The sequence below is a fragment of the Panthera uncia genome, chromosome A2 (genome assembly GCF_023721935.1).
Source record: "Panthera uncia isolate 11264 chromosome A2, Puncia_PCG_1.0, whole genome shotgun sequence".
In the NCBI taxonomy this organism is placed as follows: domain Eukaryota; kingdom Metazoa; phylum Chordata; class Mammalia; order Carnivora; family Felidae; genus Panthera; species Panthera uncia.
This window is the reverse complement of record NC_064816.1, coordinates 58,938,137-58,958,598: the sequence shown is the minus strand read 5'-3', so window position 1 is coordinate 58,958,598 and position 20,462 is coordinate 58,938,137. Positions and strand designations below refer to the sequence as shown.

General features: G+C 58.1%; 1 protein-coding gene across 1 annotated transcript in view; it reads right to left on the bottom strand.

Moving 5' to 3' along the window:
- Window positions 1–8,447: 8,447 nt before the first annotated feature.
- The window catches only part of ADCY1 (adenylate cyclase 1), a 104,403-nt gene continuing 92,388 nt past the window's right edge, over window positions 8,448–20,462 (bottom strand). Inside the window, exons 15-20 of the mRNA XM_049642261.1 lie at window positions 19,856–19,972; window positions 19,251–19,397; window positions 18,644–18,742; window positions 13,092–13,206; window positions 11,916–12,040; window positions 8,448–10,193 (exon numbers count right to left, since the gene is read on the bottom strand). Coding sequence (XP_049498218.1) covers window positions 9,867–10,193; window positions 11,916–12,040; window positions 13,092–13,206; window positions 18,644–18,742; window positions 19,251–19,397; window positions 19,856–19,972 — 930 coding nt within the window. The 3' untranslated portion in view covers window positions 8,448–9,866. The remainder of the gene's footprint in view (window positions 10,194–11,915; window positions 12,041–13,091; window positions 13,207–18,643; window positions 18,743–19,250; window positions 19,398–19,855; window positions 19,973–20,462) is intronic.

Genomic DNA, 20,462 nt, shown 5'->3' with positions numbered 1-20,462 from the left:
CCGGGGGGGCTCAGTCAGCTAAGCATATGACTTGATTTCAGCTCAGGTCATTTTCTCTTGGTTTGTGAGATCGAGCCCCCTGTTGGGCTCTGTGCTGACAGCAAGGAGTCTGCTTGGGATCCTCCCTCCCTCTCTCCCTCTCTCCCTCTCTCCCTCTCTCCCTCTCTCCCTCTCCCTCTCCCTCTCTCTGCCCCTCCCCTGCTCTCAAAAAATAAAGAATAGGATAACAGAAGTGAGCAATCCCACAGGAGCCCTGGAAGATAAAATCGAGGGCATCTCCCACAAAGAGAGTAAACTTGGAGAAAACAATGGCTGAACTGGCATCCAGTGTCCAAATCCTAGGAGGTCAGACATGAGGACAGAGAAACGGACAGGCCCTGCACATCAGGCTACTCATCCAGGACAGTTCCCAGCCACAAACACCTCTCACCAAGTTCCAAGGATGATCAGGAAGCCTGCCGGGTCCTGCTGCCTGGGGACCCACCGTGTTCTCAGTACTCAGGGAACCGACTGCCAACCTGGAATCCCAGTTCCCCCTACAAACACCCCAAGCGTGCCCGCCCCCCCACACCTGATCCCAACGCGGCAGGTGCATGAAAAGTCCAACTTGCGGTTCTGGTTTCAGGAACTCTGGATCCGCTTCTGTGCTGGTGTCGGGGCCCCACCCTGTGGCTGCTGTGGGGCCAATGCTGTTTGTTGACATCCCCATGCCCACCGGCTGCCGCTGGGTTCACAGGCAGAGAGCCCCCCACAGCCTGAGAAGGTGGCCTTGTCCGAATCTGCCAGTTCCCACGGTGCTTACTCCTCGCCGTCCTGCAGGCTGGGCACCGGAGATCCGGGCATCAGTGCGGTCGGTTCTGGGGGGTCTCGTTCTGCACGGGCACCCGTCCCATCACGGAGACCAACCCTCGGCCTCCTTGAACCCCGACTGCCTCCCTGCAGGCCCAGCCTGGAATTTGGGGAGGGGGACAATTCCATCCCTACCAGACCTCCCTTGGAACACGGGTCCTCGCAGTTGTGATTATCATGAGGGTGCAGAGATGACATTCTGGATTAAGGTCACACCCTGCACCCAATGCAGACGCGCAGGGAGAAGCCAGCGGCAGGCACGTTGGGCCACCGCGAGCCCAGGACGCCGGGGGCCCCCCAAAGCTGGAAGAGGCGCAGGCCGGACTGCCCCCCACACGCAGAAGGAACGCGGCCTCCAGAGGCGGGAGGGTACATTTCTGTTGTTGAAGCCCCCCAGCTTGGGCTCCTGGGTCGTAGGAACCCCCAGAGATGCATACAGCTGTCTACGCAGTCACCCTGTGCACTCACTCATTCATTTCATGGCAGGGACGGCAGAGCAGGGGGAGGGCAGGTTCTAAACACAGAGACGAGGCCCCTGGGGAGGCTGACCGCGAACCAAGACGTGGAGGCATGTGCCGCAGAGGGACCCCTGGCCCTGGCTGAGCATCTGGGGTGCCGGGGATGGCGGGGAGCCCGTGTGGAGGCAGGGGCTGGGACAGCATGGAGCGGGAGGGGGCGGCCCTAGGAGCGCCTGGAGGGCCCCGTTCACCTGCGTGAGCTGGGGGCCCCTGCAGGGTTCCGGCACAGCTAGGACGTGACCGGTTGGCATCCGAAGCCCCGTGAGAGTAGCTGGGGGGGATGCAGTGGCCAGAGTGCCTAGGGGCCCCCGCAGGACGGGGCAGGGGCGGCAGACGGGCACACAGGCCAGGCAGAGCCAGAGAAGGTGGTGGATGTGGGACGAGGAGACGGGGCCAGCAGGGCCCCCGATGGCCGGGGCTCCGAGACAAAGCCTGGGGGCCTCCCTGTGCGTCCCTAGCATTGGAAATGGGGGTCACACAGGCAGGGGAGCAGCGGGCAGGGCAGGTTTGGGGCCATCAGGGGTGTGCTCCCTGTGACTTCTGCCAAGCTGCTGAGGCGGGGGGGGGGGGGGGGGGGGGGGTCAGTGGGTGCTGGAAACAGCCTGGGGCTCAGGGCAGGGAGGAGGCTGAGCCAGCAACTGCCCCGCCCCACCTCTGCCCTCGGGGGGCGGGTCTCGGGCTCCATGGGATGAGCCTGGGCCACAGGCTCCTGCTCTCCAGGGTCCGGCCTGTCCCTTGCCTCCCACCAGATATGTGCGGTCCCTGCACCACTGGCCTCTCTTGCCCCCTAACCTGGGGGTAGGAGGGGGCTTCCCCGAACGGTGGCATTAGCTGTGTCCTGGCAGAGGGTGGCTGGTGTCACTGCTGGCAAACCCTCCCTGACACTCTGGTCTGCTGCCTCAGGGCCTTTTTTCCGCTATGCCCCGACCTTGGCCCGACTCGGCCGGCACAGCCCACTTTTAGTGAGCGGCATGGCTCAGCCTGTTGATGTGGCCCCCCCACTCCCTGCTGTCCCCTCTTGATCTGCTTCCATGGGAATCCCCAACCAGGGGACACTTACCGGTCTGAGGAACCAACCCCAGGTAGTGAGTCATCTCCCCGGAGACTCTTGCTGGGAGCAGAAACTCCACGGCCAGTGGAGGGGTAACTGAGGCCCAGGCGGGGACCCCCCACACTTTATAGGAGACCACCGTCCCCCTCAATGGGGAGTGAGGCAGGAGCCGCTCCAGATCCCGCCCACGACCACGTGGCTTTCAATGAAAACCGCCACAACGTTTAGTCAAGCAATTTTTTCCTTTATTTTTGTTAAATAAGATTCCAGAAAGTATAGTGCAAACACTCAGTAGAAAAGTCGCAATTAAGAAATGTACATTCACGTTAACTTTTCAGTCTGTTTACCTCTTTGTTAATAAAAATAGGACCAATCACTCAGTTCTCTGTCTCGGTTGAACCATCTTGGAAAAGACCGGAAGGTACAGTGAGGGGCTGACGTAAAAATAGACCCGTATTGATTATACAAATCTATCGAGAGAAGCTATCCGGTGACCGTGAGCCAGCGTCACTCCGACCCCGTCACCTGGTTTTGTGTCTGAAGAACTGTTCTCGAGTGAGCTCGTGGGCGGAGAGCCCGTCCCCGTGCCCACCCACTCTGCCTTCCGCATTGGGACACAGCCACAGCTGGCGGGACGCGGAGGGTGCGGGGCTCACACCACCTTTCTTGGCAAGTGAGGAAACCCCCCAGGGTGGGCTTTGGGTTGACCATTGGCGAGAACGGAAGCTACTCTAAGGTGGTGGCGGTCACGTGTTACCTTCCTTGTGCAAGGGGGTGTGCAATCGTGCGGCCGGGGCGGGGCAGGGAGGAGGGGCGTCCGGGCTGGGACATGCTGCATCATTGGTGCAGGCGCTGCTGCCCGGACTTGGGCCCCAGGGTGCGCTGTGTCGCGGGGACGCTCTGCGGCCAGCCGGCAGATGGCCCGAGACGGGCCCGTCCCTCTGCGCGTGATGCGTGTTTTCAAGTTCAAAGTGGGTTCACACACGTGGGGGTTTCACGGCATGCAATTCTGAGTGCACGTGGCTTGCGAGCCCATAATTTGTACAGGGTGAAGGCAAGACCGGGCGACCCCGCAGGACGGATGCTCCGGAGGTGTGGAACCCCAGGGTGTGCAAGGGACGCAGTGGACTTCCTCAGGCTCCCCACGGTGGGGGTGCGGCGGTCCCCTGAGACATGTGCTTCTGTCCAGGGCCCGGGGTCGGGTGGGGCCGCTGGTGGGAGGTGAGAATCGAGTTCTGGCTGCTGGTGGGCCCATGGTCTGCGCCATGGGGGGCGAGAGTGCACAGACGGGGCACTCAGAGGGGCCGTTCCCACAGACCGTCCCGCACGTCGCACACGACTAGTGAGCCCGAGCGGTCGGCAGGTCTGGGGGGGGCTGGCCTAGGACGGCTTCTCTGTTTACACATCAGTCCCCGGCAGGTGATGCACACTGTTTGCCTCCGAGCTGCCTAGAGCAGAAGGGGTCGGGGCCGGGGAAGCTGGGGACCCGGCACCTCCACGACACCTGTCTTGCCTTCCACACCCACCCGGGGAAGCCTGCCCTTGGCTGTCCTCCGACCTGCAGGAGGGACCCCGCCCGCCCACAGCGGGCCAGGAGCGTGAGGCACTGGGTGGCTGTGCCATCAGGAGGGACATGGCAGACACGGACTTCCAGGGCTCACACACCTTCTGACCAGGACTTGGGGGCCACTTGGCTGCGTGTACGTGGGGAGGCGTGTGTGTGGTCTGGGGGTTTCTGGGGGCCCCTTTCTGCCTGACACCAGAGAGGCCTCGCAGGAAGACTTGGGCAGCTGTCCCCCCACTGCTCCGCGGTTTGCTCAGGCTAGGACAGGTGGGCAGCACACAGATTTAGGACAGAAAGGGATGGAGACAGGGTTCCTCAGGCTTGGAGCAACCTGGTGGGGGCGGCAGTCGAAAGCACAAAATGCTGTGCCGGGGAGAGCAGGACGCCAGGTGAGGCCAACCCGAGCCCGGGGCACAGCCGCAGGCGGCTGGCCACACACCACTCAGAGCCGGCCCGGGTGTGGACCAGCAGGGAGCTCCATCCAAACCAGCAGCGTCAGCTGAGGGCGGGGGGAGGGTGACAAAAACCAAGGGCTCAGGACAGACAGGCCCTGCCATTCTGCACTGTGTGATGCCGCTCAAGTCAATAACCTCTCCGAGCCCCGGGGTGCCTCACGACACCGCGGGGCGCGCAGCTCAGGGAACGGGCCCTGAGGGCCGCCAAAGAGGCGCTGTTTCCTTCGTCTATGGCCACGTGGAGACGTCCAGACGTGTTTTCACCCCAGCCCTTCCCGGGGTTATCCGAGCGGAACCTACAGAATCCAGTGACGCGTGGGGAGGAATGCACAGATTGCACAAAGGAATCGAGGTTGTGTCCAGAGCGACCTCACCCACAGGGCATGGCCGCACCTGTGGTCGGCGCGCTGACCGTTGACAACGTCACCCAAGAGGGCCCTGTGCGTGGACGTCTGTCTGCACGGCCGCGGGCAGCCGACGACCTGGCCTCCAGCCGTGAAGCCAAGAGGCAGGTGCCCTGCTCCCCGCCAGCTCCTCGTCCAGGGTTCCTGCCCCCCATCTACGGGCCCCTCCGCAGCCTCCGTGCACAGGGAGCCCAGACGGGCTGAAGACAGAAACCACCATACCCAACAACAGAACACGGGCAGTTTGCTGCCTCGATGGCCCTGGGCTTCCTCACCGACACGGCAGACGGAAGGTTCTAAGAACATCAGGAAGAGACTCTGCTCCTGTCTATGGCCGGACACAGAGGCGCCGTGTGGGGGCCACGGCCGCTCTGCCCCTGCCCCTCCTCGCCTCCCAGGGCTGGGATTTCTAAGGGAAATCAAGGCAGGGCACGCAGGGACAGTCCCACCAAACGCCTGGGGGCAGGCTGGCTGCCCCCCAACTCAGTCTGTTCTCTGTGACCCCATCTTAGCCTCAGGAACACACCATCGGTTTGTATTTTGCTCATGCCAGACCGCGTATGCACACACACACACACACGCACACACGCACTTGCACACACATGCACATTTCACACCCATGCAAGAACACACACGTACACACATTTCACACCCGTGCATGGGCGTGTGTGCACACACACACACTCACCCATATACATGCACACATGCGCACACACACACACACACATACGCACTGATGTGAGCAAATCATGGCTCCAGCACAGCAGTTACGGTTTATCTGTGTGAACAGATCTGATGGGAAACAGACGGATCTGCAGGGAAATTAAGAAATTCGAATGTAGGAGTCGTTACCACAAAGCCCTTTAGGGAGCTGTGGTCCCCAGACGCCCCTGCAATCACGTTTACTCCCACGAGGGGGACAAGCAGGTGACATGTGTCCCCGGGCACTACAGGACCGGCCTGCAGGTGCGCACAGACAGCAGCCGGCTTCTGGAGCTGGCGTCCCTGGGAGCGCCCCGAGGGCACGGGGTCTGGGGTTGGCACCCTGCCTCGTGCTGCTGGCCACACCAGGCTGTCCCTCCCACCACGGGCACTCTGCATTGCTACATCCACTGCTGCGGGGCCCCCACGGTCTCTGGGCACAGGGCCTGCCTCTGGCTGCTTGCCACCTGCCACAGTATCGGGGACCCGGCCCCACTCCCCAGGGGCCCGCACTCCCGGGACCAGCTGCCAGTGCCGACCCCACACCTCCGGAGTCCAGCCTGGCCAAACGCACAGGCAGAAGTATATTCCTTAGGCTGAGCCAAATGGAGCCTTCCTGAACGTCTGCCCCTTGACCCCATCCCCACCCCGCCCTCCAGGACGGGGGTCCTCAGGCCACCCCCAGCTGACCTGGGACCTGATTTCAACCCACTCCAGCCTATGACTCGTGAAGACAAACACTACCGCCAGATGCCACAAGAAGACAGGCCACACCCCACGTTTCCCACGTCCCGTCAGAGGGTGTTGGGGCTCAATCGTCCCATGTGAACTTTCAAAGCAAACGCAGCCGGGCAGACAGGAGGTCCAGGCGCCAGGACGTGGCCATGCCCTCTGCTTCCAGCCGGCCACAGCTGCCCCTTAATTTCACCAAACCAAACATTTTAAAATCAACAGCTTCTAAGAAGGTGGACTTTTTGTTTTTGTTTTGTTTTGTTATGTTTTTTTAATCGAAGCCACTACAAAATCGGGGTCAAGTCAGTTTCCGGGGGTGACTTTCCATACAGCCAACAGGCCTGCACACTTCAGAATTCCATGTGTCAGCTGTGACCCAGCTGGTCAGGGGGCCACTCAGTGCCCGGCAGCGGGGGAGCACCTGCCAGGTAAGCCGTGCATGGGTGCAGTGGGCGGGGCCTGCCTCCCAGGGAGGGACCAAAAGGACCCGACTCAGGGAGTCACAGGTACACAGCGCACAAGGGCACATGCACACACATGCCGGGATAGAGACGGGTCCACCAGACCGAGACAGAGAAGGGCAAGGCCAACCGGACCCTTCCTCCTTGAGTGGGACAAAGCAGGGGTTCGGTATGTCTAGGCTGCTGATGGGGCCCAGCATGGAGCTACAGGGGACCTGGGGTGTGTGCCTCTGAAGGCTGGCCGGGTCCTGTCTGAGCGCGGAGCCCGAGTGTCGACCAGGCTGAGTGGGGAGGATGGGCGTCCCGGCTCTGAAACACGCAGAGATAGCGTAAGGGGAGTCACAGATGTGCACAGACCCCAGCCTGCCCTCCCTGTGTCCCTCTGCTCCCTGTGCCCGGGGCACCGACAGCAAAGCCCATGGAGGAGCCTGAGCTGGGTCTGGAGGAGGGGCTGGGGGGGGCCCTGGAGGTGTCGGCCCCCCATAGCATGGCTCGACTTGGGCACACGTGTGCACATGGCTTGTGTCTGAGTTACCGGTCTGCTCTGCACCGGGCTTGGTTCCACATGTTAAAGTTGTTATTGCTTCTAGTGACAGAAGGTGTCTGGAAGCTCTGGTGGCTTTGGAGGCTGATAAAAGTACAGGCTCGGGGGACCTGGCCTGTGGGGGGTGCCACCCTGCAGGACACAGATCCTGTGGAGTGGACCACCCGGCCCCATGGTCCGTGGAAGCATCTGGAAGTTTGGGGTTGCTCTCTAGTCTACTGAGGTTGGGCATAAGCAGCACACAGCGGGGGCGCCAAGGGACACCCCAAAGTGCCCCCCAAGCAGGGCTTGGCTTCCCCAAGCAGAGACGCGGGGCCTTGGGGACATCGCACATCTGGGTAAAGGGTGTCATTCGCATGGTGACGGGCTGTTCTCATTTTTGGTGGGAGCGAAGGGGTGTCGTGTGAAACACTGTGCTGTTTACAGAGCATCTCAAATAATTCAGAGAGGACCCCACGCAAAAGGCTAACGTTTGTCCGTGAACTCTGTACAAGAGTAAAAACAAGTAAGGCAATATCCTACAGTCCCATCCCAAGTATGGAGGAAGATGGCACACAGCGACCGCTGAGGCGGCACACGGATCCTGCACCCCAGGGAGCCGCGGGGCTGAGCCGCTGGTGACCGACGGTCGCTCGCTGCCGGAGTTGGTCACAGAGGTCAGCTGATCCTGGTTCCGTGGACCCAGGGTTGGGCCCAGCGAGGCCAGAGGGCCACTGAGAGTCCCATGGGCATCCACCCGCCTCTGGAACCTGCTGTGTGTGTCTGGGGAGCCACCAACCCATCTCCGCCAGCTGAGGGCCGGGGCCCCGAATCTTTAACAACAACTTCATGCTTGGGCCGTCCTGACCGCCCGGCCTCCACGTCCACTTCGAGGGGACACGCGGTCCCACCGGGGCCACCCAGGGAACTCAGGACCCTGCCTCAGTTGAAGGCCCGTACCCTCAATTCCTGTAAAGTCCCCTCTGTCTTGTGACAGAGCACGTTCACGAGGTCAGGCCACAGTGCCGTCCACCGCTCCCCGGCCCCCAACCTGCCCTGGGTGGAAGACGGGCCAGGTCCCCAGCCCTGCAGCTGGGTGCAGACAGGCACATGGGCCACATGCTCACAGGACTCTTGAGGTGACTCAGGTTCCCCTGAAGGAATCATGCCATGTCTCTAAATGTGGGCGGTGGGGGGGGGGGGTGCGCGGGCCGGGCCACTGAGACCTTGTCGATGTAGCGATGGCTGTTGCTGGCCCAGCAAACAGCTTGTTCTCAGGAGGGAGGCTGTCCACCCACCCACTTCTGTCCTGAACCTGCGCGGACTGCCCCGCAGAGCCCCCGCCCGGCAACACGGCTGGGCAGGGTCGCCCCCCACGGAGCATGCCACGCCTCGCAGGCCTCCAGCAGGAGCAGCCTGGGGACATCCCCGGGAGCAGGACCCCCAGGCCCCTTCACTGGCTTCAGTCCCCCAGAGCCCCCCGCACTGCATGCTGGAGCTGCAGGTCAGGACTGGTCCCCAGATGGACTTGTCTGCCCAGACCCCCTCCGGTGCCAAAACGGTCTTCCTCCTGCAGTCAGAGCTGAGGCCCCCGAATGTCTCGTCCGGGTATTTCTGGTCTGTCCTTTCCCCCGGCTGCCACCCTGTGCCCCCAGCAGCACATCCCGGCGTCCTCGGTCTGTCCCTGCGCACATAGGTGACTCCCAGACCTCTGCACAGTTCCCTGCAGGGGGCCGGACACCCGCACGTGCAGCCCGAAACTCACTCCGAGACTCCCCGTCCGGCCGCTGGTTCTTCCGCCCAAGCTCTCTCTGGGTCGTGAGGTTCACTTGTTTCAAAATCCATGCAGGCTCATGTTGTAAGTACTGGAGACCAAGATGACCAGCACGGTGACCAGAACAGCCAGGGTCTGTAGGAACCGGTGCCGTCAGGGGTCAAGGGACAGCACAGCGCAGAACAGGGAGGACGCTGGTCTTGATGTGGAGACGTGGCTCGGGGGCCCGTGAGTTCCAGAAGACCCGCCTCTGGCTCTCAGCAAAGACCGTTCTGGAAGGAGGTGTCCCCACCACCTGCACAGCCACACAGGGGGCTTGTCTGTTCTCCCCAAAACCACCCATCAGGGGCCCAGCCATCTGGGTCGCGTTCTTGCCCTCACGGCCCTGCCAAGCGAGGCCTGGCTTCTGTCCACGCAGGCCCCACCACACAGGGTTCATGGTGCATCTGCCTAGGGGCACACTCGCGCTCACGCCCGCCGGCCACAGCTCCACAGCTCTGGCTAAATGGAAGCCTGCAGCCCCGCAGGATGTCCTGAAGGGCCCAGAGCCTGACGCTGACCCGGCCGCTCCCAGGCAGCTGCTCCTTCTCTGCCACCGAGGAGAGGACTGCGCGAGCACAGTCCCGTGAAAGCCTCAAGTCCACTCGGGCAGGGCTGCCCCTGGCCCGTCACTGCCCGGCTGCTTCGGGTCATGCCTGGACGGCTCCCCTTCCACAGCCCAGCTGCTGGCACCCGGCCCTGCTGTCGGCCGGGCTGGTCCCTGCTGGAGCCCCTGAGGCCCAGACGCCCCGCACATTTGTGCCCTGAGCCCCCGGCAGCCAGCGTGGGCTCCGCTAAGCCTCCTTCCCAGCTGCTCCGGGGGGCAGGTGCTGGCCATGGGGGCAGGGGGGGAGCCCTGAGCCCTGCAGAGCCCCCATCCCAGCTCTGACCGGGAGGCCGGCCATGGAGGACACCGGGGGCGGGCCCGTGCCCAGTCTGCCCTGGAGGCCGGCTCGCCCGTAGCCACACACTTTCCGCTCCCTGGCTTGGGAGCCGTTTCCGTCCGTCCTGCCTTCCAGGAAGTACGTCAGCATCTCACCCTTGCCCTTGACGCTGACCTTCCCGCGGCACACGAAGCGGTAGGTCCCCCGGCGCAGCAGACGGTGAACCTCCTCGGTCACCTGCAGTGGAGGAAAGCAAGCGGGCACCCCTCTGGGTCAGCGGGCGAGGATCCTGGGGGCAGGGCCGCCCGGAGGCTCCCTCCTCCACCCGCCACAGCCTATCTCCAGCATCATAGAGAGCCGGGGACCCAAGGGGCCGCGGGGATCCCCAAAGGGACAGCCCGGGGTCTCGGCCGCCTGCACACCAGCCAGCCACGGGCACGCAGGAGAAAGCAGTGCTCTCCAGGGGGAGGCCCGGGCACCAGCCGGATGCCTGGGCGGGACCAGCTCCAGCGGCTGACAGTGAGGGGCGGGACACACAAACCTGCATCGCTAACATCTGGGGCCCTCACTCGCTTCTTTGAGGAAAGAACCAAATGTCTTATTGGGCCCCAGCAGAGGAAGGATCCCATAAGAAGCATTTACTGGCGGGCGTGCTCAACACGGGAGGGGGCCCAAGTGAGGGGCCGCTGGCAGGAGAAGTGTCTCCAGGAACAGAGGTGGTCAGGGCATGTCGGAGCCCTGGGACCCTGAGAGGCGGGCACCTGGGTCAGAATGTGGCCATGCAGGACTTGCAGAGACCCACATGCAGCATGGGGGCGGGGGCCATGGAAGGGCGGTCCCTGCGGTATGACAGTGGGGCGGGGGAGGCAGGCACTTTGTGGAGAACGGCCACAGTCTGTGGCGGGGGCTTGCTGGAATCTGATTTTGGAAACTTAGTGGACCTGGGACAGTGGCCTGGCTTCACCAAGGTCCCCTCATACGTGTGACCTGTCCTGGGGAGGCCGCAGGGTCCTGGATGGCAGGTGGGGTCACTCAGTGCCTTCGAGCTGTTCACGAACCACACACAGTGATGCGGGAAAGTGTGCGAACTTCACGACAATAAAAGAAATTCGAAGGAAGGACTGCAGATGTGCAGACGCACCTCAGGGGATCCTGTCCTGTGCTGGGCACAGCTCTCCTGACAGTTTAAACCCAGGAACCCAAGGGCCTGCCAGGCACCTGAGAGGGACGTAGCACCTGCTGGATGCTGGCGGGGGGGGGGGGGGGGGGGGGGCAGTGGGAGGAACGACTGAACACGCAGATGCCGGGGAGTTGGCAGCCTCTACACAGCTCTCGAGGACCCTGCCAGGCATCAGGGCAGAGGGGGAGGCCAGTGCTGGACCCGGGGCCACTGACAGAGCGCCCTGCATTCACTGTCCCGGTCCCATGGGCCCCCAGAGGCCAGCAGCAGCCACACAGAGGGACAGGCCTCCTCCCCCCAAGGCCCCAGGGCCTGTGGTGTGAGCCCCCGCAAACCTGACCGAGGTCCCGAGAGCCACCCACAGCCCTGCACACCTGGGAAGAGCTGTCACTGCCCCCAAGCCTTGGGGTGGCCGGTCCGGGGGGTCAGGGCCAGGCATCTCACAGCACCTGCCCTTCAAAACCACAGGAAGCCCTTCCCTCTAAGGCAGCCGGGCACGTGGGCAGGGTCCTGCATGCTGGAGGGGCTCGCTGTCTTTGACTGGGACCCCAGCCCTCACCACGCCCCCAACTCTGCACACAGCCATGCGGGAGCCAACCCCCGCGGCCACAGAGCAAACCAGACAGCAACAACCACGCGCCCCACAGGCCACGGACACGCCGTGCTAGGCAGCGTTCTGTCCCTGCCAGGCCCTGGGGCTCAGGGCCGCCCACTCCCGCCAAGCCGGCCCCCACCTCTTGCGCCTCGTCTCCCAGCCTCGGCACTCGTGGTGAACTGACCTGGATTCTGCCCTGGACGCCGGTGCTGTCCATCCGACTGGCCACGTTGACCGTGTTCCCCCAGATGTCGTACTGCGGCCTCCGAGCCCCAATCACCCCGGCCACCACAGGGCCCACATTGATGCCTGGAAAACAGCGTCAGCACCGTCAGTGCCGGGAAGGCTTCCGAGGGCAGGAGTTTTCCCCTCTTGGGGTCGTGGGGTCCTGGGGATCCTGGCACACTGTCCGGTCCGAAGGGGCCGTTTGGAAGCCTGGGCATACGGCCCCGTCCTCATCCTGAATCCCATTCCCTGGAACGGAGACCCCGCACTGCTCAGAGGCCTGGCCTTTCAGGACGGCAGTGCACCCCCCACACTGCCGCCCCCTTCCGTTTCCCTGGCTGCGACCCCACAGGTCTTGTAGGGTATGGGGCCCGGAAACGTTCACGCTATTTCGGGGTGCTCTGAAGTGGGGAACGGAGGCCCCCTTCTCTTCACGTGGCTCAGGGTGTGAGTGCCCATCACCCCTGCAGCCATCCCAGAACTGGGGCCTCCTGGCCCTGCAGAGGCCACGTCACGTCGCCCCACACTGCACCCCGCAGACTTTTCTGGGTCAGCCACAGGCACTACGTCCCAGCCCAGCAGCGGGGTGCCGGTGTGGTGTGCAGGACGCGGGGCCCAGACAGGGGCCCGAGGGCCACTTCCCCCATGGCTGGTGGGCCAGGCTCCCTGCTAGGTCCCCATGGGGGAGCGGGAACAGAATTTCTGTCTCCTGCCACGTCACTACACGCGGTGGAGTCCCGGCCAGAGGAGAAAGCAGGACACAGGGACTTGGGCCGGGCGGGCGCCAGGTTCCGCAGACCCCTGCCGTCACCCTCACACTCAGCCTGACTCTTAGGATTTTTACTGGACACTGGACGTCTGAATTCTAGAACCACCACAAGCAACCATTTTTGGAGCATTCCCCCACCCCCACCCCCCGCCGCCCCCCGCCCACCACGAGTGGACTTAGGCGTTTCATGAGCTCAACAGCAACCCTTTGGGTCTCAGGTCCGGTTCCCAGGACCCTTTCAGAGGCAGCTGTCCCTGTGCCCCCAGGCCGCCCCTGGGAGGTCTGCCCTCCCTCCTGGACAGGAGGGGCCAGGCCACCAGCCCTGGGTGGGGCAGGAGCAGCATGCTGGCGTCCGAGGCCACATACCCACACGGAGCACAAAGTCGTTGTAAGACTGGTAGTTGATTTCATCCAGGACGTCGAACATCTCAATGGCAAAGTCGGCCAGTGTGCTCAGGTGGGAGGAGATGCCCTTCTTGGCCTGCACGGAGCAGACGGGGGGCGGTTACCACGCTTGGGGGTTGCGACCACATGTGGGGGCTGGGACGCTCCGCGGGCACCCCGCCAGGGGCAGGACCTGACCCCACAGGCACAGCAGCGCCCCGCCCACTGTAGGCTGGGTAGTGGCCTGGTGTCAGCCCCATGGGGTCGTGGGTGCACTGCCGGCACAGAGCCTGCTTAGGATTCTTTCTCTCCTCCTCTCTGGACCCCTCCCCAACTCAAGTGCGTGCTCTCTCTCTCAAACTTAAAAAAATATTCATTTGAGACAGCCCCTCTTGTGTAAAACAAAGACAACCGTCAGGTTTTTCTCTTCTTGTGACAGTTCAAGGTTTCTCATTTTTCTCTGTTTACGGGTATTTTACTAGTCCTCGAATAAAGGGAACAGACGCTTTAAAAAACTTAACTGACTTAACTCTTGTCCGAACGGGTTAAGGTCTATCAGTAAATAGAGCAGATGGCCTAGAGAGTCCCATAGACTGTGCCCCTGCCCCCACCCCACAGTTTGCCTACTGTTCACATCCTGCGTCAGGACCTTTGTCGCCACTGATGCGCCCACGGTGATTCACTATCGTCAACTAAAGTCCACAGTTTATATTATGTGTGTACATTCTATGCGTTTTCCCAAATGCAGAGTTTCGTGCACCCACAAGAGTAGTTTTACTGTCCCGCCAGCTCCCATGCCTGCCTGTTCATCCCTCTCCCCCAACCCCGCTGGCAACCCCTAATCCTTCCAGGTCCCCATGGTTGTGCCTCTTCCAGAATCTCCTGTAAGTGGAATCACACAGTACGTAGCCTTTCCAGATCTGCTTCTTGCCCTAGTAAGATGCATTCAAGGCTCCTTCATGTCCTTCTGTGGCGTGAGAGCTCATTTCTTTCTAGAGCTGATGGACCATAGTCTGTTATCCATTCACCTACCAAAGGGCATCCTGGTTGCTCCCTGGTTTTGGCAATCATGAGTAGAGCTGCTGTAAACATCTGTGTCAGATGTTTCATGGCCCTAAGTCATCTGTCCCTTTGGGTAAATGCCAAGCAGTATTGCTGGAACGTACGGTAAGAGTGTATTTAGTTCTGTAAGAAACCGCCAGACTGTTTGTCCCCCACAGCGGCCACCCCACTCTGTGCTCCCACCAGCGGTAAGCTCCCTGCCACTCAGCGTCCTCACCAGCGCTGGGCGTCATCAGGGTTCTGGCCCTTCTAATCGGTGTGCGGTGGTGTCCCATTGTCTTAATTTGCATTTCCTTGCAGACGCCTGATACAGAATATCTCTTCCAATGCCTACTCATCATATGCAAGTGACATGTCTGGATTTTGTGCCCACTTTTTAACTGGGTTGTTTTCTTATTGTTGAGTTAGGGTTTGATGCAAGCCCTTTATCAGGGAGGTGGTTTGCAAAGATTTTCCTTCAGTCTGTAGATTGGCATTTCATGATAGTATTTCCCGCACATATTTAAAATTTTCAGTTAGGTCCAACGTAATGATGATTTTTCCATGGGTCATCTAAACACTGATCACAGAGGTGCCTGGGCAGCTCAGTCGGTGAAGCACCCAACTCTTGCTTTTGGCTCAGGTCACGATCTCACGGTTCATGGGATCGAGCCCCCACATCAGGCTCTGCGCTGACAGTGTGGCGCCTGCTTGGGATTTCTTTCTCCCTCTCTCTCTGCCCCTCCTCTGCTCACGCTCACTCTCTCTCAAAATAAATAAACATTAAAAAAATAGCTTGGGGGCACCTGGGTGGCTCAGTCGGTTAAGGGTCCGACTTCGGCTCAGGTCATGATCTCACAGTTTGTGAGTTCAAATCCCACGTCAGGCTCTGTGCTGACAGCTCGGAGCCTGGAACCTGCTTTGGATTCTCTGTCTCCTTCTCTCTCTGCTCCTCCCCTACTTGTGTTCTGTCTCTCTCTGTCTCTCAGAAATAAATGTAAAAAAAATAGCTTTAAAAAATAAAATAAAATAAATAAACACTTAACACCAACCCAAGGTCACCTTGATTTTCTCATGTGATTTCTAGATGTTTAACACTTCTGCCCTTCACATTGAGGTCTATGATCCATTCTGACGTAATTTAACCCATTTTGTGTTAACATCTCTCTAAATACAGGTGTGTACTTGTTCTGGCACTGTTTGCTGAAGATTACCTTTGCTCCATTCACTCTTCTGTCAAAGAACTGTTGACTCTGTCAATGGGGGTCTGTGTCTGGGCTCTCTATTCCATTTCGTTGATCTAGTTGTCCGTTTTCCCCAACACCACATGGTCTTGCTCATGGCAGCTTTCTTTCTAGCAACCCTAAAGTCCGTAGTTCAGTTCTCCAACTCGGTTCCACCTCTGCTGTCCTGTGTTAACGGCTCTGCGTGTTTTGCCTCGTGTAAACTTAGGGCCAACTGGTCAATATCACACAGTGACATGCTGGACTTTTGAGCGGGATTGCAGGAAATCTATAAGGTCAGCAATAGCTGGCCTCTTGACCTTGAGTCTTCCTATGCAGGAACGTTCCTTCTACACCTGTTTGATCTCAATTTCTTGCATCAAAGTTATACGCTTGCCCTCATAGAGATCTTGTTGTAATTATTTTTTAAATGTGCACCTAGTATTTAACTTGGGGGGGTATGCAAATATAAGTGGCACTCTTTAATTTCAAATTCCACTTGGGCATTGCTGGTATGTAGGGAAGTGACTTTATTAATCTTGTTTCTTGTGGTTGCTTATTATAGACATTTGGGGGATTCTTTTTTAATGTTCCACATAGATAATCATGTCATCTGTGAAGAGACAGTTTCTCCTCCCCAGTCTGTATACTTTTACTTCCTTTTCTTGTCTTATTGCGCTAGCTAAGTCTTCCAATATGAACGTTGACTAGGAGTGGTGACAGAGCATTCTCGCCACGCTCCTGATGTGAGCATGATGCTTTGTTTGTCATCATTAAGTATGATACTAAACTACACCTTTTGGTAGATGTTCTCTACCCAGTTCACGAGGTTTCTATTTGTAGAGTTTCCTTACGTTTGTTGTTTTTTAAATCAGGAATGAGTTTGGATGTTGTCAAAATGGCTGTTCTGCCTCAATTAATTGATGTGATCATGTGATTTCTCTTCTTTATCCTGTGGATACAGTAAATTTCATTAACTCATTTTGAAATGTTGAACCAGCTTTGGTATTCTGAATAAATCCAACTTGTTTGTGGCGTATTATTCTCTTCATACAATGTTGGAGTCAATGAACATTTGTCGAAGACTTCCACATCCATACTTGCGAGAAATACTGGCCTGTGATTTTCCTTCCTTGTAATCGATCTGGTTTTCGCATTATTGTAATACTGGATCCATAGAATGAGTTAGAAAGAAATGAATTAGAAACTTCTATTTTCTGGAAGAGAGTTTATAGAATTTGTGTAATCTCTTCCTTAAATGTTCAATGAACCCATCTGGGCCCAGTGCTGTTTTGGAAGGTTACCAATTATTGGTTCAATTGTTTTAGTAGATAACGGTCTGCTAATATTTTTTATTTCCCCTTGTTCAAGTTTTGGTAGATTGTGCCTTTCAGAGAATTGGTCCACTTGGTCCAGATTATCACATTTGTGGGCACAGAGTTGTTCATAACATACCTTTTCATCCTTTTACTTTCCATTGATTCAGTACAAGTGAATATTTCTAATATTAGTAACTTGTGTTTTCTTTTTTTCTCAGTTAGCATGGCTAGAGGTTATAAACTTTTTTGATTTTTCAAACAGCCAGCTTTTAGTTCCATTGATTTTCTTTGGTGCTTACCTGTTTTCAAGTTCATTGATTGTGCTCTGATGTTTCCCCTGATGCTTACCACAGATTTATACTGTTCTCCTTTCTGTAGTTTGCCAAGGCGGAAGCTTACACGGTTGATTCGGGATCATTCTTCTTTTCTAATATATGACTTCAGGGACGTAAGTTTCCTTCGGAGGGCCTGCTGCATCTCGCAGGTTTTGTTCAATTGTATTTCCATTTTTAGTTAGTTCAACACGTTTTTAAGACTTCTCTTGAGAGTTCTTCTTTGACTCATGTCATTTCGACAAGTGTTGCTTAATACGCAAATAAATAGTTTGGAATTTTCCAACTATGTCCCTATCGATAGATTTCTAGTTTAATTCCATTTGGGTGTGAGAACACACTTTACATGATTTCAATTGTTTTACACTCATTAAGGTGTGTTTTATGTGCTCTATCTTGGTCAGTGTTCCGCTTGAGCACGGGAAGAATGTGTATTCTGCTGTTGTTGGATGGAGTTGTCTATGGGTGCCAATTACATCCAGGTGCTTGATGATGCTGTTCAGTTCAACCATCTTTGCAGATGCCCCCTTGGCCCTGCCAGTGACCAAGAAGGGTGCTGCAGTCTCCAACTGTAACAGTGGGTTCATCGATTCTTCCCTGTGATTCTATCTGTTTTTGCCTTACATATTTTGACACACTGTTGTTAGATGTATACATGTTAAAGATTGTTATGGTTTCCTAGAGAATTGACTCCTTTATCATTTTGCAGTCTCCCTCTTTATTTCTGTCTCATAATTTTCCTTGATCTGAAGTTTGCTTTGTCTGAAATTAGATCACTACTTGAATTTTGTCTTATTAGTGCTAAAAGGGTATCTCTTTCTACATCCTTTATTTTTAAGGTATCTGTGTCTTTAAAGTATGTTTCTTGGGGCACCTGAGTGGCTCAGATGGTTGAGCGTCTGACTTTGGCTCAGGTCATGATCTCAAGGTTTGTGAGTTCAAGACCTGCATGGGGCTCTCTGCTGTCAATGCGGCCACTTCGGATCCTCTGTCCCCTTCTCTCTCTGTCCCTCCCCCACTCGTGCTCTCTAAAATAAATAAACATTTAAAAACAAATAAATAAAGCATATAGCTGGGTCTTATGCTCTTGGCCACTCTGTCAGTCTCCTTTAACTGGCATATTTCCACTCACATTTAAAATGATTACTGACATAATAATCAATGGATTATTATGAATTAGTATCTCCCATATCTATAACTGTTTTGCATTCATTGCATTTTTTTTGACAACTTCCTCTCTTTTCCTGCCTATTTTTTTAGAGGCAACCTGAAGACATTATTCACAGTTCTGCACTGGGAAAGGGGAACACTCCACGGTGCCCAGCTGGCAGGACTGGGGTGCAGCTGGTGGGGAGGGAGCAAGGCTGGTGGGGAGGGAGAAGGGCTGGTGGGGAGGGGGCCAGTGGGGCGGAGCAGGGCTGGAGGAACCCCTGTGACTGGCCTTGGTGCCGATGTTCTATGGGAGAGTGTGTCTGGAGACAGCTGGCCACTGGATGGACAGCCCACGGGCCGCTGCTCTGACCCACTTATCAGGCAGACTGGGGCTCAGTGCAGAGCCTGCCCAGAGTTCCGGAGCAGTCTGGGGCAGAACTGGGACCCAGTCCCCGAGCGGCACTCACCTTGGTCCCAGTGGTGGGCGCCAGCCCCACAGCGGCCATGTAGGTGCTCCCGATGGTCTTGATCTTCTCCAAGTCCTTGTAAAAGTCTTTGTCCATGAGCTTTGTTAAAAACGCAAAACTGTTCAACGTTACGTAACATCTTAGAGAAGCCACTTTGAGAGCAAGCCCAGGGCAGGGGGAGCGAGTGCTGAGAAGCAGTGTGTCTTGTCTGTTGCAGGCACCAGACAAGGTCTGGGGAGATCTGAGGGACTCTGGCAAGGGCGTGGGAAAGAGGAGCCCAGGAGGGACCTCACAGAGCGCAGGTGTCATGCAGCAGTGACCTCAAGGTCACCTGGAGGAGACGCCCCAGGGCAGGGAGCAGGGCAGGTGCAGACCCCAGGGTCGTCAGCCCGAACACCCCATTTACTAGGTAGGGGACAGGCGTCAGCACCTGCCACGGGAGCTCAGTGCCCACAGGTGGCGAAGGGCCCTCCTCCAGGGTCAGGGTCTGCCTGGACCCCCCGGGGGGGACAGAACGTATGAGCCTCCTCCCGGTTCCGTGTGCAGGGAGCACGCCACGTGGCGGGCACAGTGCAGACGCGGCCTCACAGCGGCTGGCGGCCCTCACCTCATCGAAGTCTGCGATGATCTCGTTCAGGAGACGCAGACACTCCACCCCCATGTTGTTGCCGTCCAGCTCGATGTAGAAGTCGTCGAAGTTGGGGATGGAAGCAAACATGACGCCCACCTGTGAGTAGGACTGGTAGTACAGGTCCTGGGGGCAAAGTTCAGATCAGCCATGGCGCCCAGCCATGGCACCAGGGGTAGCATGCGGGGCCAGGGGGGTGGGTGGTGGGGGACAGGAAAACAGCCCTGGAACCCTGGATGCTCTCTAGCCAAAGCCGGTCAAGCTGGCCCCGCCTTCAGCCTTCGAGGTCTAAGGCACTGGCCAAGCCTATTGTTGAGTTGACAGTTGTGAGCCCTGCTCTGCCAGGTGGTGGGTTCCTGAAGCCCACCCTCCCTCCACGCAGGGTGGAGGCTGCTATGCTCCCTCCCAGGACCAATCCCAGGGGCTTCCCAGGGCCCAGCCCCACCTGTGGCCCGGGCGTGGGCAGAGGGGACCCACCCAGCCTCGGTGCTTTGCGATTTTAAGCAGAGACGTGATGGGAGGGTCACTCCGGGTGGGACCCCAGCCGGAGCAGGCGGGGTGGGGGGGGCAGGAAGCAGGCTCACCATGTTGCGGGGGTTGGACATGAGGAAGTGCTGAGCCACGTGGGCTGGCAGGAGGTTGAAGAGAATCCTCTTGTTGTCCAACTTCACCCTCTCCATGTCGTCTCTCTCCTCCTCTGCCTGGGGACAGACCCTGCGTCACCCACTGAGCACTTCCTTCCCCCACACCCCGCATAGGCTCCCCCAGACCCCTCCCAGCCGGGCGCAGCTACTCTCCTCAGGACCATCAGTCCAGCCACACCCCCACCCTTGACCTAGGAGGGGGACCCTCAGCCCCTCAACCCTGCGTGACGTCTGATGTCCTGTCCTACCTTCCGCCAGAACCCTGCCAGGTCAGTTCAACCGGACCGCTCAGCCCCAACATTTCCCCTTTGGGATTTTCTGTCCGATGACCCCCTGCCTCTTCCTTGGTGATAAGCCCCCGCCTGTCTGTTCTGTCCCTGTCCCGATGGCCCTGAATGATACCTGTCTGGCCACTGCGCACAAATGCCATGGATCCCTTTCCTACAACACCTGGGTCTCTCTAACCACCCAAAGTAAACTCCAAGGGCACCGATCGATGGTCTACACAGGCTCCTCTCCACCCCCACTGGGCAGAGCGGTTACATCA